Raw genomic sequence first — 13,874 nt, 5'->3', positions numbered from 1 at the left:
ATTTTCTCAGAGGAGAAAACCTGAGGACTCCGTCAGCCTGAGAAGCAATTAGAATCTGGAGTGAGGATGCAGAAGAGGGCGGCCTATCTACTCAATGTCCCAGTGGTTGGGATCAAAAGCACCCATATAGAGGGCAACAGCCTACACAATGGAAAGTTTTGCTTTATGCAATGCAAACATAAGGTAATTGAGGATTCCCAGCTTGATGACGGGGAATATTCACAGCATGTGAATTTATGAAAGAATGATGGAAAACAACCACTAGATGATGGCCTCTGCAAAGCATGGGAGTAAAAACAGATGCACATGCCTCAAAAATATACACCAAAAAAGTAATAAAAAAAAAGAATAAAATCAAGCAACGCACATATGAAAATATATTTGGAAAAAACCTGCACAGCTTAAAAACAAGCTATTTGATCACATTTTAGATCTTATAAAGTGCAAATACATACATCATTTCTATGCATTCATACTCCAACTATGAGCATAAAAATGCCCAATAAATTGTCATCTATGGAAAAAGTACATTCACAAAAAGTGATGTACCTACAATCTAGTGCAGGGATGGACTGCTACAGTACTATGTCATTCCGTGAGCGCCAATAAACTGAAAATGCATACGTTTTTGCCATGCTAGTATTTCCTTGACGTAGCCTAAGAGGAACCATCCAGTACCATTAGGCCACCTGGCAACAATGACAAAATACATATATAATATAAAGCATTCCATAAACAATATAAACAAATATTTGACTTGTCAAAATACCTTACTTCTAAATTAATTCAGATCATGCAGAGCATAGTTTTGCGGACTAAGAGAAACGTCGTTATGACTTTCTAAACACATTACGAACTAACAAATTTATTAAAACTACACTAATAACTAGTCCCTTCTGCATTCGAGGCATACATCTGCCAACAGTAACAGGTGGCTGACAATAGCATCACTGCTAAGGAGAGATAGGCAAGTTGAGAGTAAAAGTAGACCATTTGCATTCTCATATTTCAGTCAAATTAACAAATCCGTGCCTTCAAACATTTGCATCGTGATTTACACCAAATACTTAAAAGGGATAATCAATGAAATGTATTCATGTATGAAATTATAAGAAATTATAAGAGGACATTAAAATGCTTGTCTGAAAACTAACAGCATGGCAAACCAAATTAATGAACTTCTGTGCACTGTATCAAAAACCAAACAGCAGTCATATACCATAATACTAGCATCAACACAATGAATCTGCAGAATACCTTTAGTTTCTTCAACTGCAAGCTTATCACAGATCTGTTTTTCATAGGTGCTGAGATGGTCCAAGGCTTCTTTATAAAGTTCTGCCTCCCGCAGGACTTGATTCTGATACAGAAGCAGCTCGCTGTACTCATAATCTACTTTATCAGGTGAAGTCTGCAGATGTAAATACAGCTAAGGGTTATTATTCATCAGCATTCACTTGATCGAAGATTCTTCTAAAATTATCGATGTCTAAAAGCCACGGAATCACTAGATGTCAACAGGAGATGCTCTTGAGATGTAGGAGCATGGTTAATGACGAAGAATAATTTGGAACGTTTGTTTGAATAGCAAGACAAAATTGGGATTTTTTTGATCAGTTATATGAAATTCAAAGCCATTTGTTAGGACAGTTTTTCTAAAGTACAACTAAGGGCTTAGCAAAACGATACAACAACTGAGACTGTCCAAAACTCCACTCTAGCATAATGCTGTAATGCCCGAGTATATGGTAGCGTAGACAGAGCAGCCAGGCTTATTTTAGGAGGGAGAGAGGGCTGTAGGAAGGCATAAATAACTTGTAGTGAACCAAGGGTTCAACAGAAACACTTACAAAGGTTTATTATATATACAATTAGGCCAAGTTGAGTCTTGCGGGTAAGCATTTTGTCAGAGCCATAAAACAAATACACAACGCAATGCTTTAAAGTTCACACACCAAAACATAGACCCTGTTCAGAAAACTAACAGTAATTCTAGAGAAGTCAGACCTTAACATACAAATTTAGTATAGGCCACAACAATTCATGGGGAGTGAAGCATTACGTTATTTTTAGATTACCTTGCATTAAATCAAGGGTAGTAGACATTGTCAGTCATGCAGTGACACTCAGTTAAGGAATCACTTGGCAAACCAACCCTGTTATCGGGATACTTTTCTGAATAGTGGAACACAGGTTCAAGAGAAAGTATATACCTATAACTACATTCAGAATAACATTCAGTTATACCAGGTGAGTAAGACCTTTTAGTGAATCTACAATTAGAGTTAGTTTTCAGATCAGTGGAGCATAGACTAAGGTAAGCAATAACTTTCTACACTAATTTAGGATTGCACCAGGCAGACCAAGGTCAGATACACACCTACATGGCACTTAAAAAATGGTACACAGCTATTCTAGACAGGTAAAATCTAAGAGTGTAATATAAGATGACAGTTGTATTTCGGATCAGTGGAACATAGACTAAGGTAAGCAATAACTAACTTACTTTAGGATGGCACACAGCTATCCAAGGTAAGTAAAACCAAAGGCAGGCTTATTCAAGGCAGACTATACAGCAGGTCAGGGGAAGCAAGACCCAGTTGGTAAATTTATACACTAATATTCTGAAAGAAATAGTCAAGTGAATTCAACAGCATCACTTTTGGAAAAGAAGCATAACACATTCACAGGTAAGTAAAATAACCTGCCATTCTGAAAAGTATATGTAAGAACACATTCAAGGTAAGAAAGAACTTATTTAACTGCTCACTCTCCGAGGGGCCGTTATTAAACTCTTTCACAAGTAATGAACAAGTTATTTACCTGTAACTGTTCTCCAGCATGGGTGTGGCATGGATTAACACGCTCATGAATATTCCCCGCCGTAAGGCTGGGAATCCTCGGTTAAGAAAAAATCAGTTTCTTTGCTGAACTGTCTTTCTGCTAACCACCAAGCACTGGTCTCTGGGTCATACTGCTCCCAGCCAATGACTGCACTCTCCCTAAACCCCTCTCCTGGCAGCCATCCTCAGATTTGGTAGCACGTATAGTGGCAGTATGACCAAGTGAAGAGCCGCAGAGGGGTAGGAGGGAGGGTTCGCATGTGAATCCATGCCAGACCCATGCTGGAAAACAACAGTTACAGGTAAGTAACTTGTTCCTTCTCCAGCATGGGGTCTGGCATGGATTCACATGCTCATGAATATAAGAATACATAGCAGTACACACATGCACAACCACAGGAGGTGGCAAGGCTCAACATTAAGTATTACATAAACTGAACATTAAGCAACTCTTACCTCCTCACCAGGCCCACCTTCAGGCGAACAGGTTAAGCAGCACTGCTTGGCCGACCCGGGATTCCAGGGAGGAGTCCAGGTCGACGCAGTAGAATTTTGTGAAGGTAGGTGTCGACCTACACATAGCAGCCCTGCAGATGTCCAGCAGGGGTACACCAGACAAGAACTCTGTGGTAGCAGCGATCGCTCTGGTCGAATGGGCTATCGGACGGCCGGGCAGCGGTCGGCTTGCCAACCAGTGAGTGCATGATGCAGCCGGAGAGCCATCTTGAAATTGAAGCCTTCGAGAGGGCCTTCCCTTTGGTTCACAGGTCCAAAGTTCACAAACAGCTGTGATGTCTTCCGAAAACTCTGTGCGGTCCACGTAAAACTTCAGCGCGCTAGCTACATCCAGCGAGTGCAAAGTCCTCTCGGCCGGCGACCAAGGCGACGGGAAGAAAACTTAACACCAAGGGCTCGTTGAGATGGAAGTCCGACGGCACCTTGGGCACGAAGGAGGGGTGCGTCCTCAGCACCACCCTCGTCTCGTGAAAAGTCAAGTATGGAGGCTTGCAGGATAGGGCCTGGATCTCTCCCACTCGCCGTGCAGAGGTGATGGCCACAAGAAATGCTGTTTTCCACGACAGAAACTTAAACGGTGCCGAATACAGAGGCTTGAAAGGCAGCCCGTGAGCCTGCTCAGCACCACGTTGAGCTCCTGCGCCGGGGCCGGAGCCTTCCCCGGCGGGAACAAACGGAATAGTCCCTTCATAAACTCTGGTGTAGCGGGAGATCGCCACCAGAGGTATTTTGATGGAGGCATGAGACAGCCCCGCCTTGGCCAACGACAGCTGGTACAGCAGCACTTGAGGGGCCATAATTCGCAGAGGGTTAATCTACTGTGCACGGCACCAGACAGAGAACCTCTTCCATTTGTGTCCATAGCACTTGAGAGTTGAGGACGCCCTCGCCTTTGCAAGCATCTCCTTGCAGTCCACCGGGATATCGTACCCTCCAAACTCTAGTGCCGCAGGAGCCAGGCCTGCAAGTTCAGCGACCCCGGGTCGTGATGGAGGATGGCGCCTCCTTCTCTGGAGAGAAGATCTGCGTCTGTCGAAAGTTTGACTGGGGTGGGGGGGGGGATGGAGGGGGAAAGCACTGACAAATTCAGAAGGTCTGGGAACCAGATCGGCCTCGGGCACGCCAGTGCGACGAGGATCATCCTGCACTGGTACCTCTTGAGTTGGTTGACGACTCGCAGTAGCAACAGCCACGGGGGGAACGCATACAGGAACAGGCCGTCCCAGGGGAACGAGAAAGCATCGCCCATGATCCTCGGCTGGGGAAACCTGCTGGCGAACCTCTGGCACTTGGAGTTCCGCGAACAGGTCGATCTGGGGTTTGCCCCATCGTCGAAAAAGCCGTTCCACTTGGTCCTGACGCAGTTCCCACTCTTGGCATGAGCGCAGCTCCCTGCTCAGCGAGTCCACGAAGATGTTCTTTATCCCTGCTAGGTGGAAGGGCACCAGAAACATCCCCTGGGCAACGGCCCAATGCCACAGATCCTGGGTCTCCTTGGATAGGGCCGGGGACATTGTTCCTCCCTGCTTCCGGATGTAGAACATCGTGGTGGTGTTGTCGGTGAAGATCCTTACCACCTTTCCCTTGAGGGACGGGAGAAACGACCCGAGGGCCCAGAACACTGCGCAGAGCTCCAGGATGTTGATGTGGAGTGACCTCTCCTCCAGGAGCCAAATGCTTCTCGCGTGAAGATCTCCGGTGTGCGCTCCCCAACCCTCCAGGGCGGCATCCGTTGTCACCGTCTCCTGGTGTGCTGGGGTCTGAAAGTCCTTGCCCGCCGAGAGATGCACGCCGGTGCCCCACCACCGAATAGCTTGGCGGAAGACCTCGTTGAGCGGGATCTCGTCTTCGAAGCTGCCCGCCGCTTGCATCCAACGGGCGTCAAGGAACTCCTGTAGAGGACGCATCCGCAGCCTACATAGGCGCACCAGGTAGATGCAGGAGGACATCATGCTGAGAAGTGACTTGATGGACCTCACCCTGGCCACGTCCGCCAATCGTGCCACTGTATCGAGCTTGACTCCCAGAAACATAGCGACCTGCGACAGAACCAGGTGGGATTTTGGGAAGTTGGAGAATCCCAGGTCTGTGAGCAGTTGGACGGTCTTCGCTGTGTGCTCGACAGCGAGCTCCCTTGTCCATGCTCGTATGAGACAATCGTCCAGGTAGGGGTAAACGTGGATCCCTTGCAGGCGCAGCCGCACCACCACAGGCGCTAGGCACTTGCTAAATACCCTGGCGCCGACTTCAATCCGAAACGCAGGACCCTGAATTGATAGTGCCGTCCCTGGACTACGAATCTGAGAAACTTTCGGTGTCCTTTTAGAATGGGGATGTGGAAGTAAGCATCCTCCAAGTCCAGCGACGATAGGAAGTCGCCTGCCTCCAGCTGTCCCAGCACTTGCTGGAGGGTGACCGTCAGGAACCTCTGGGCCTTGATGTATTCGTTCAACCGACGCAGGTCCAGCATGGGGCGCCAACCGCCTGTCTTCTTTCTGACGAGGAAGTATTTTGAGTATACTCCGGGGCCCCGGAGCCTCTTCGGGACGAGCTTGATGGCCCCTTTCTTGAGTATCGCCCTTACCTCTAACAATAGTTGTGGGATGCGATTTTCCTTCCTGGCCACGGGAGAAATTCGGGGGCACTTCTTTAGAAATTCGAGTGTGCCCGTGGGCCAGGGCATCCAACACCAAACGGTCGGTGGAGATGGACTCCCACACGCTGACTAACTTCGCCAGCTGGCCTCCCACTGAGGTGCTCAGGTGGGGGCCCGACGCCACAGCCGGTTCAGTCCTGCTTGGAGGCAGCCTTGCCGCCCTGGCCTCCTTGGCGATGGCAACTGGGTCCTCCTGACTTGCTGCGCCCTCTGTAGGCCTCTTGTGACGAGGAGCGGGCTGCCAGGCAGCACGTCGAAGAGCGGGCTGCCAGGCAGCACGTCGAAGAGCGGGCTGCCAGGCAGCACGTCGAAGAGCGGGCTGCCTGGCAGCACGTCGAAGAGCGGGCTGCCTGGCAGCACGTCGAGGAGCGGGCTGCCTGGCAGCACGTCGAGGAGCGGGCTGCCTGGCAGCACGTCGAGGAGCGGGCTGCCTGGCAGCACGTCGAGGAGCGGGCTGCCTGGCAGCACGTCGAAGAGCGGGCTGCCTGGCAGCACGTCGAGGAGCGGGCTGCCTGGCAGCACGTCGAGGAGCGGGCTGCCTGGCAGCACGTCGAGGAGCCACCGCCGAATCCTTTGGAGGCACCTTGCTTGCCTCCGGAGTTCCGAAAGGGCGGCCGTCGTTGCTGCAAAACTGCCAAGGCCCGAGCCGTCTTCGTGTCGGTCTTGATGGCCTGCAGTGACTCATCTACCGTCTTTCCAAACAGGTTGTTCCAGTCAAAGGGCATGTCCAGAACTCTGGTTTGCACGTCCTGGCAGAAATCTGTTGCCTTGAGCCATCCCAGCCGTTTAAGGCAAATACTGTTGCCCAACTGGCAGAACCCCGTGTCCGCGATGTCCGTGGCCACCGTTATGGCGTGATCCAACGCCACCTCACGTTCCTGTAGGATCCCCAGGGCCCCCGCCCTCTTGTCCAGTAGGAAGTCCAGCAGGGGGGCGATCTTGTACCACAACTCCCGGTCATAGCGGGCCACAATCGCTAGGGCGTTGGCCGCCTTAATTGTCATCACCGCGGACGAGATGACTCGTCGCCCCATGGCGTCCAGTCTCTCTCCCTCGCCGTCAGGTGGGGAGGTTGAAGATGAAGCTGTCGCCCCCGCCGCTTTCTTTTTGGCCACCACCGAGACGACCGAATCTAGGGTCGGCTATCCCCTAAGGCACAAAGGGGCGGAATCGGGGACCCGGTACTTCTTCTCGTACCGATCCCTCTTGACAGGTGTTGTGGACGTGTTCTTCAGGAGAGCAAGTCCCTCATCCCAGATGTCGTCAAGCAACGGCACCGCGAGGACAGTCTTCCTCTTGGCTTTGCGCCGTTGATAGAGGAAGCCTTCCTTCTGTTCTTCGGGGCAAAACTGGAAGAGCTCGGATGCCCTGGAAATCATGGCGTGGAAGGAGCCAATTTCGTCAGGCGGGCAAGTCCGAGGGGGTGGTGATGGAAGGCCCATCCCGTCGTCACCACCGTCGTCATCCACCCCCGTCCTGGCCGTATCTGTTCCTGTGTCATCCCTAGGATCAGGGGAAGGAGATGAAGGCTGAGCAGGCCGTGAGGGATGGAAAGGCGGGTGGGGGGGTGAACTCTCCTCCGCTTGTTTGGAGGGCTTCCCGACGGGCCTGTCTCTGCTGGGTCGTCCGTTGGGGGTAGAGGCAATCTCGTCCTTATCTCCGTGCAGGAGGTTTGGATTGCCATTAAAATGGCCGCCGAGTTGTCCAGCAATGGCTGCGACGGGTGCAATGGTTGCTCCTCCTCCTCGGCAACCTCATCAGCGCCACCGTCACTTTCTTCAGCCGCCTCCCCGGGGTTCCTCCCGTGGGACCGGACCTCCTCAAACCTCTTGTTGAGGCCTTGCACGACTTCAACCAGCTCCTCCTCAGAAGCTGTATCCATGTCCGTGATGGCCAACTACCCCCCACTTTTTTCCAACGGGGTATTCGCTGGGGTCTTATCAATGGTCTGAAAAGAGGATTCCCTCCGCGGTAGCAGGGTAACTCTGGGCCCTGAGGTCATCTCCACTGAGGTATTCTCCACAGGCTTCGCCAGGGCCGTCACGACTCCCTCGATAGAGGCCATAGCCGGGTGAATCAGGGCCTTCACGACTTTTGGCGTGCTTGAGGCCTTCACCTTGGAGGGAGGGACACCGCCTTGCTCGCCCTCGGCTGTCTCAGTCGGGATCGACTAGGGCTTTTCCAGAAGCTTACCCGGGGTCTCCGACTTTCTCTTCCCCGAGCCAGAGCGTTGGCTCGTGGTTGATTGCGTCTGTGAAAGTGCGCCCTGCCTGGCAGCCGAGGAGCCTGACCGTTGGGCGCTCCCGGTGCCCGCGGACTCGCTGTGCTTAGCCTTCTGTTGGGCCCCGTCGCCAGAGCACACTCAAAGGACTTCGAAGACCGCTCGGACCTCCTCTTCTCACCTACCGCTGGGCTCTTTCCTTCCAGCGAGTTGGTGAGGGGGATTCGTCGATCCCTCATGGTCCGCTCCGACGTTCTTGCAAAACGCCCATTCCTTCTCCACGTGCGCTTTGTCTTCTTGAAGGCAGTAGAGGCATCTAGAATGCTCGTCCTCGAAAACATTCTGTAATCCACATACAGGGCAGTTCCTGAACAGCTTGGATCGGGGCGTCAAGCTTCCCTTGTCCTGGGCCATGTCCACAGGGTAGGCCTCAAGGTCTTCTGGAATCTTCCAAGAAGCGTACTCGACGAAAACTTCGCCCTTGAGGGGCGTATAAAATTCCAAAACGGGTCCCCGTTGATCAGAAGTAGAAACGGTGGAGCTTGAGGCTCGATTGACCGAAAACTGAGATTAAACTCTTTGAAAAAAATTAATCGCAAAACGCAGTAAAAGCCCAAGCGCCATAGCACGAGGACTCCCAACACTTGAACGTGCAGTAAAAATCTGAGGATGGCAGCCATGGGAGGGGCCTAGGGAGAGGGCAGTCATTGGCTGGGGGCAGTATGACCAGAGACCAGTGATTGGTTACTACTAAGAAAGACAGATCAGAAACGAAACTGATACTGACACTGATTTTTTTCTTTTTACCGAGGATTCCCAGCCTGACGACGGGGAATATTCATGAGCATGTGAATCCATGCCAGACCCCATGCTGGAGAACCTGACTTTTAGATGTCAGCCAAGCCCCCTCCCGGCCGGCTGTACAGTAAACATGCTTCATGGACAAAAGGCACACTTATTAATTCTAGAGATGGGCACAATTTGGGTAAAGGGGCAGAGCAAAAAGGTCCATGCCTACTGGGGCACCTTATATCGGTCACAGCCACAAGGAACAAGCAACTGAGGGCGATAGATGAGGAGTTAGAGCAAAGCTAAAAGAGAATATGGCACGCATGGTATGAGACCAAAATGTGAGGTCCACTAGATGTACTATATACGAGGAAGGCAGAAAGAGCAGTCCTGCCCACTAGACAACTATATTATATAAAAGCAAAGCGGATAGTCTCCTGACCAGATACCTCAGGTGGGAATAGGCAGATCGGACCATTATGCAGATCAAAACTCAACAAGGAGACATACCCCAGTCTACCCCAGATATAATTAGGCAGTTTGTGGATTTGTATTCAAGTCTATACTCTTCTGACTTCCCGGAAATGCATATCTCCAATCCTTATACCCACTACATAAAGATTACACTCCTAACAAGAGAACGCTTAAAATTAGACGTCACAGAGGAAGAAGTGGCCCAGGTCATCGGGGCGCTGCCACTCAATAAGGTGCTGGGTCCGGACAGGTACTCTGCAGTCTTCTACAAGACTTTTAGGGCAATGTTAACTCCTAAATTGACAGTCCTGTCCTATCAAATAGGGACACAAGGCAAAATGGCACCCACAATGGACGAGGGAAAAATGGTGCTATTTCCGAAGCCGAGAAAGAATCATACACATCGACCTATCGCGTTAACGTTAGACGCCAGAATATACACCAAGGTGCTAGCGAATAGACTAATTCCATACTCTCAGACTTGACTGAGTCTGATCAATCGATAACAAAAATAGACAAACCTTTGATATCAACAACAGTGTCTCATTTCGTAGAACAATTTGTGGAGAAACAATGCCCAGCCATTCTACTAGCACTCGACACTGAGAAAGGGTTCAATTGAGTGGAATGGTCATTCCTCTTTCAAACGATGAAACACATGGGGTTTGGGCCAAGTTTTATGCATATGATACAGGCTAACTATGTTAACCCAACAGTTAGGTTGCACATTAATGGGTCCCTGTCCCAACCAACAAATATTAGAATTGGGACGAAACAGGGCTGCCGACTATCACAGTTACTTTATGCAATATACTTCGTGCCCCTGTTGACAAAGTTTGGGTTCTCGGGCCACATTAAAGGAATCCCGTTTTGGGGATGATGCAGACAAAATAATGGCATGGCATTTGCGGACGACTTGATTCTTACACCAACGACCCATACACATCCATACCAGGGATATCACAAGAGCTAGAAGTGTTTGGCATGGTGGCGTGCCTGAAAATTAATATTAAGAAATAAATGCTGAACTTGACCCTGAATACCTCCCAAGTATCCACACTGCCAAGTAGCACCCCATTCACTATGGTAGACGACCAGCGTACGTATTTAGGCATCCAGATGACCACATCTATACCGTCACTATATGCAGCAAATTACATTCCCCTCTTGCAGAAGGTGAAGAAAATATTGAACAAAAGGAGCCCTCTGACCGTCTCATGACTGGGTAGGGTTAACACCATAAAGATGGTGATTCTTACAAAAATGCTACACTTTTTCCAGGCACTGCCCGTCAAGCTTCCTCAGTCATTCTTTAAATCGCTCCACAAATTAATACTGTCATTTATTTGGAGAAAACAAACATCTAGGGTCTCCACAAGGGTTCTGATGGCGGCCCGGGATAAAGGGGGTTTGGCCCTCCCAAATATTCACACTTACTATGTGGTGGCCCAACTCAAAGTAATTAAAGACAGACTGGGGTACAGCAAGAATATAACATGGTGCAGAATGGATAGGGCGGTAACGCTAGATGAAGTCCTATGCCTACCAAGGCACAAAAGCACTATCAATAACTTGGTGGAGGCAATTTAGGATAAGGTTTACCTCATTTCCATCACCCTTCCCCCCGCTGCTCCAGAAGCCGTAGTTCTCCCCCGTGTAGAACTGGGAGCATTTATACAGGAGGGGAACGGGTGTTTGAGATTGCACTACATGGTCAGTGGCCAGGGTATTAAACAATTTGACCAAGGTAAAAAAAGACTTTGGTGTACAGGAATCACAGAGAAACTGACACTGTCAACTTTGGCACTGGCTGGTTCATCCTATGGTCAAAGTAGCAGCCACAAGACACTAACTCCTATTGAAAAAATATATCGCCACCGAGAAATGGGATAGAAATTTAATATCAATGCTATTTAAGTTGTTATCCTTGCCCCTCCTCCCCCCAAGACCCCAACATGGCCATATACAATTCAGTGTGAAGCAGCCCTGGAACACTCAAATCCATTAGATCAAGGGAGTGTCTCTTGTCAGATATCCCTAAACTAACCAGAGCAATCCAGAACAGGGCGATGTGTTTGAAAATGATGGCAATGTGGCACTAAACCCTGGTTAAAAGGCATAGATTTTATCCTAAATCGTCCAGCCTCTGTTGGAGGGAATGTGGGGGGTGGGAGGGGTGCAGAAGACTGGGTACATATATAGTGTGCCTGCCCCAAAAGTACACAGTTTTGGAAGGATGTGAATAATAGGCTAGAGGGAATATTTGGTTTGCGAGGCACCTGGAATATGGAGCAATGTACTCTGGGACTTAAAAGTCCAGAGCAGAAAGCCATGGCACCACACCATAGGAAGGCATACATGATCATGTTGCTTGCAGCATTATTGGCAATAGCCCACAGGTGGAAGCAACTGGACCCTGCAGGAGAGCAGGATTGGATTATGACAATATGCCACTTTATTTCACAGGAGTGGATTACTTATTCTCTTCAGGGGGAATGATATTGGCTTTTTTGCATGACTACTACAGAGTCCATGTGTCCACAAGAACTGCGAAGTCTAGGCATAAGAGAACAAATGCACCATGGCTTTAGATTTTGACTTTTTCCCCCAACAGATCCAGGGAGGGGTAAAACGGGGGAATAGGGAGCGGGTGAATGACTGATGTTATATGTTAAACTTCAATAAAACACCAGAATCATTTGACATAACACACTTGACCAATAACTTTGTGGCATATTCTTGTTTACCAAACATTAATACATTGGCCCAGTAGGAGAAATCATGTGCAGGATAGCAGCTGTTTATTAGGCTTAAGAGAAAACAGTAAACATTTAACAGGACCACTAGTGGAGCAATGTCAAAGTGACTATCAGAAATAAGAGGATGGAAGAACCGGTTGGGAGGGATTTTCAGAATCAGCACTATGGGAGGATTGAGTGGTACTGCTAGTTAGTAAATACAGTTACAGATCATTGGTCTAACCAAACACTCAAGTCATGAAAGTAAAGCAATAAGGCCCGCCTGGGGGTGGTAACATTTTTTTTGTGCTTATTCAGCAATAAATTGTGTTTCAAAAGACCCAACGGGCAAAGGGGAGGGAACAGGGGGAACAAAAGGCAAATACACTAACACTGATGAACGAGATAGAGGCGGTCCTACTACAAGGCCTTGTGAGCATTCGGAACGTGCAAGTGCAGAAAGAGAGGAACAACAAGGGAAGGGGATAAGTGCTAGAGGTTCCACAGAGGGTGAAGTGCAAGAGAGTCTGTTGTATGCAACAGGTAAGTGCTTGGCTGAGATCACTAGTTTATTGTATTATTTGTAGAGCGTACCTAACTCTGAGGTATCTGGGCGCTTCAGCATAGGTAATTGTTACAAGTACATACACATGGAGACAGGTGGCTTGTTGACATTGGTTACAAATTGATCAACGTGCCAACATGCCAGAAATAGATGGAGGATGCTTCAGCTGCGAACAATTCACAGTTGGCCGTAGCAAGATATGAAAGGTTAACAAGGATACAACATGGTCAGCAGGTCTACACAGTATTAAGATCGCAAGCCTAACAAAGGCCATATAAATAACAGTAGTAAGATCAACACAAGAATGGGTATAGGCAGTAGATGTGGTCAGGGATAAGTTTAGTGTTGCTGGGCAAAGAGCCAAGCTTTCACTTTAGATCTAAAAGTCCAAAAAGAAGGTTCAGCTCTGATGGCGATGGGGAGGGAGTTGCAGCACTTTGCAGCTAGTACAAGGATGCTGGACCCACCTGCTGTTTTTAGTTTGTACTTAGGGATATTGAGACAGTGTAGGTAGAAGTATCTTGTAGGTCTGGAGGGATGGTTCCTAGTGAATTTGCCAGTCAGGTATTTAGGGGCTGTGTTTGACAGGCATTTGTGTGTGATGACTAACATGCGCAGCGAGGTTCTGTCACACACTGGGAGCCAGTGTGTATCCAGTCTAATGGCCGAAATGTGATTAGAACAAGGGCTATTAAGGCAGATCTGAGGGCATTGTTCGGGAGAACTTGTAAGCTATTCAGATTACGTTCAGAGCAGCCTAAGAATAAGGTATTGCAGTAGTCCAGCTTGGAAGAAATCAACGCCCTGGCTAACGCAAGGCAACTGTTAGTAGACAAGTAAGGTTTGCAGGCATTAATCAGTTTGTTGGTGTATGCTGTGGTTCAGGCTGTAGTATTGATCTTTTTGAGGGAGAGCGAGAGTGGAGTCAAGTAGACGGCTACGTTTCTGACCTTGTTGGCAACTTTAATGATGTTCCCAGCAATGTTGAAGGTCTTGTATCGTGTATCCAGTTCTGTTTAGACAAACTTGAGAACCAATAAATCAGAAGCTCTTTCTTGTCGTTTAGACACAG

The 13,874-nt window shown here is 48.8% G+C and overlaps 1 protein-coding gene across 1 annotated transcript in view; it reads right to left on the bottom strand.

The window, feature by feature from the left end:
- The window catches only part of NAA15 (N-alpha-acetyltransferase 15, NatA auxiliary subunit), a 1,171,626-nt gene that overhangs the window by 747,059 nt on the left and 410,693 nt on the right, over positions 1-13,874 (bottom strand). Inside the window, exon 6 of the mRNA XM_069631086.1 lies at positions 1,258-1,411. Coding sequence (XP_069487187.1) covers positions 1,258-1,411 — 154 coding nt within the window. The remainder of the gene's footprint in view (positions 1-1,257; positions 1,412-13,874) is intronic.

Source organism: Ambystoma mexicanum, chromosome 6q (genome assembly GCF_040938575.1).
Source record: "Ambystoma mexicanum isolate Mex_15411 chromosome 6q, UKY_AmexF1_1, whole genome shotgun sequence".
NCBI lineage: Eukaryota > Metazoa > Chordata > Amphibia > Caudata > Ambystomatidae > Ambystoma > Ambystoma mexicanum.
This window is presented reverse-complemented; position numbering and strand designations above follow the sequence as displayed.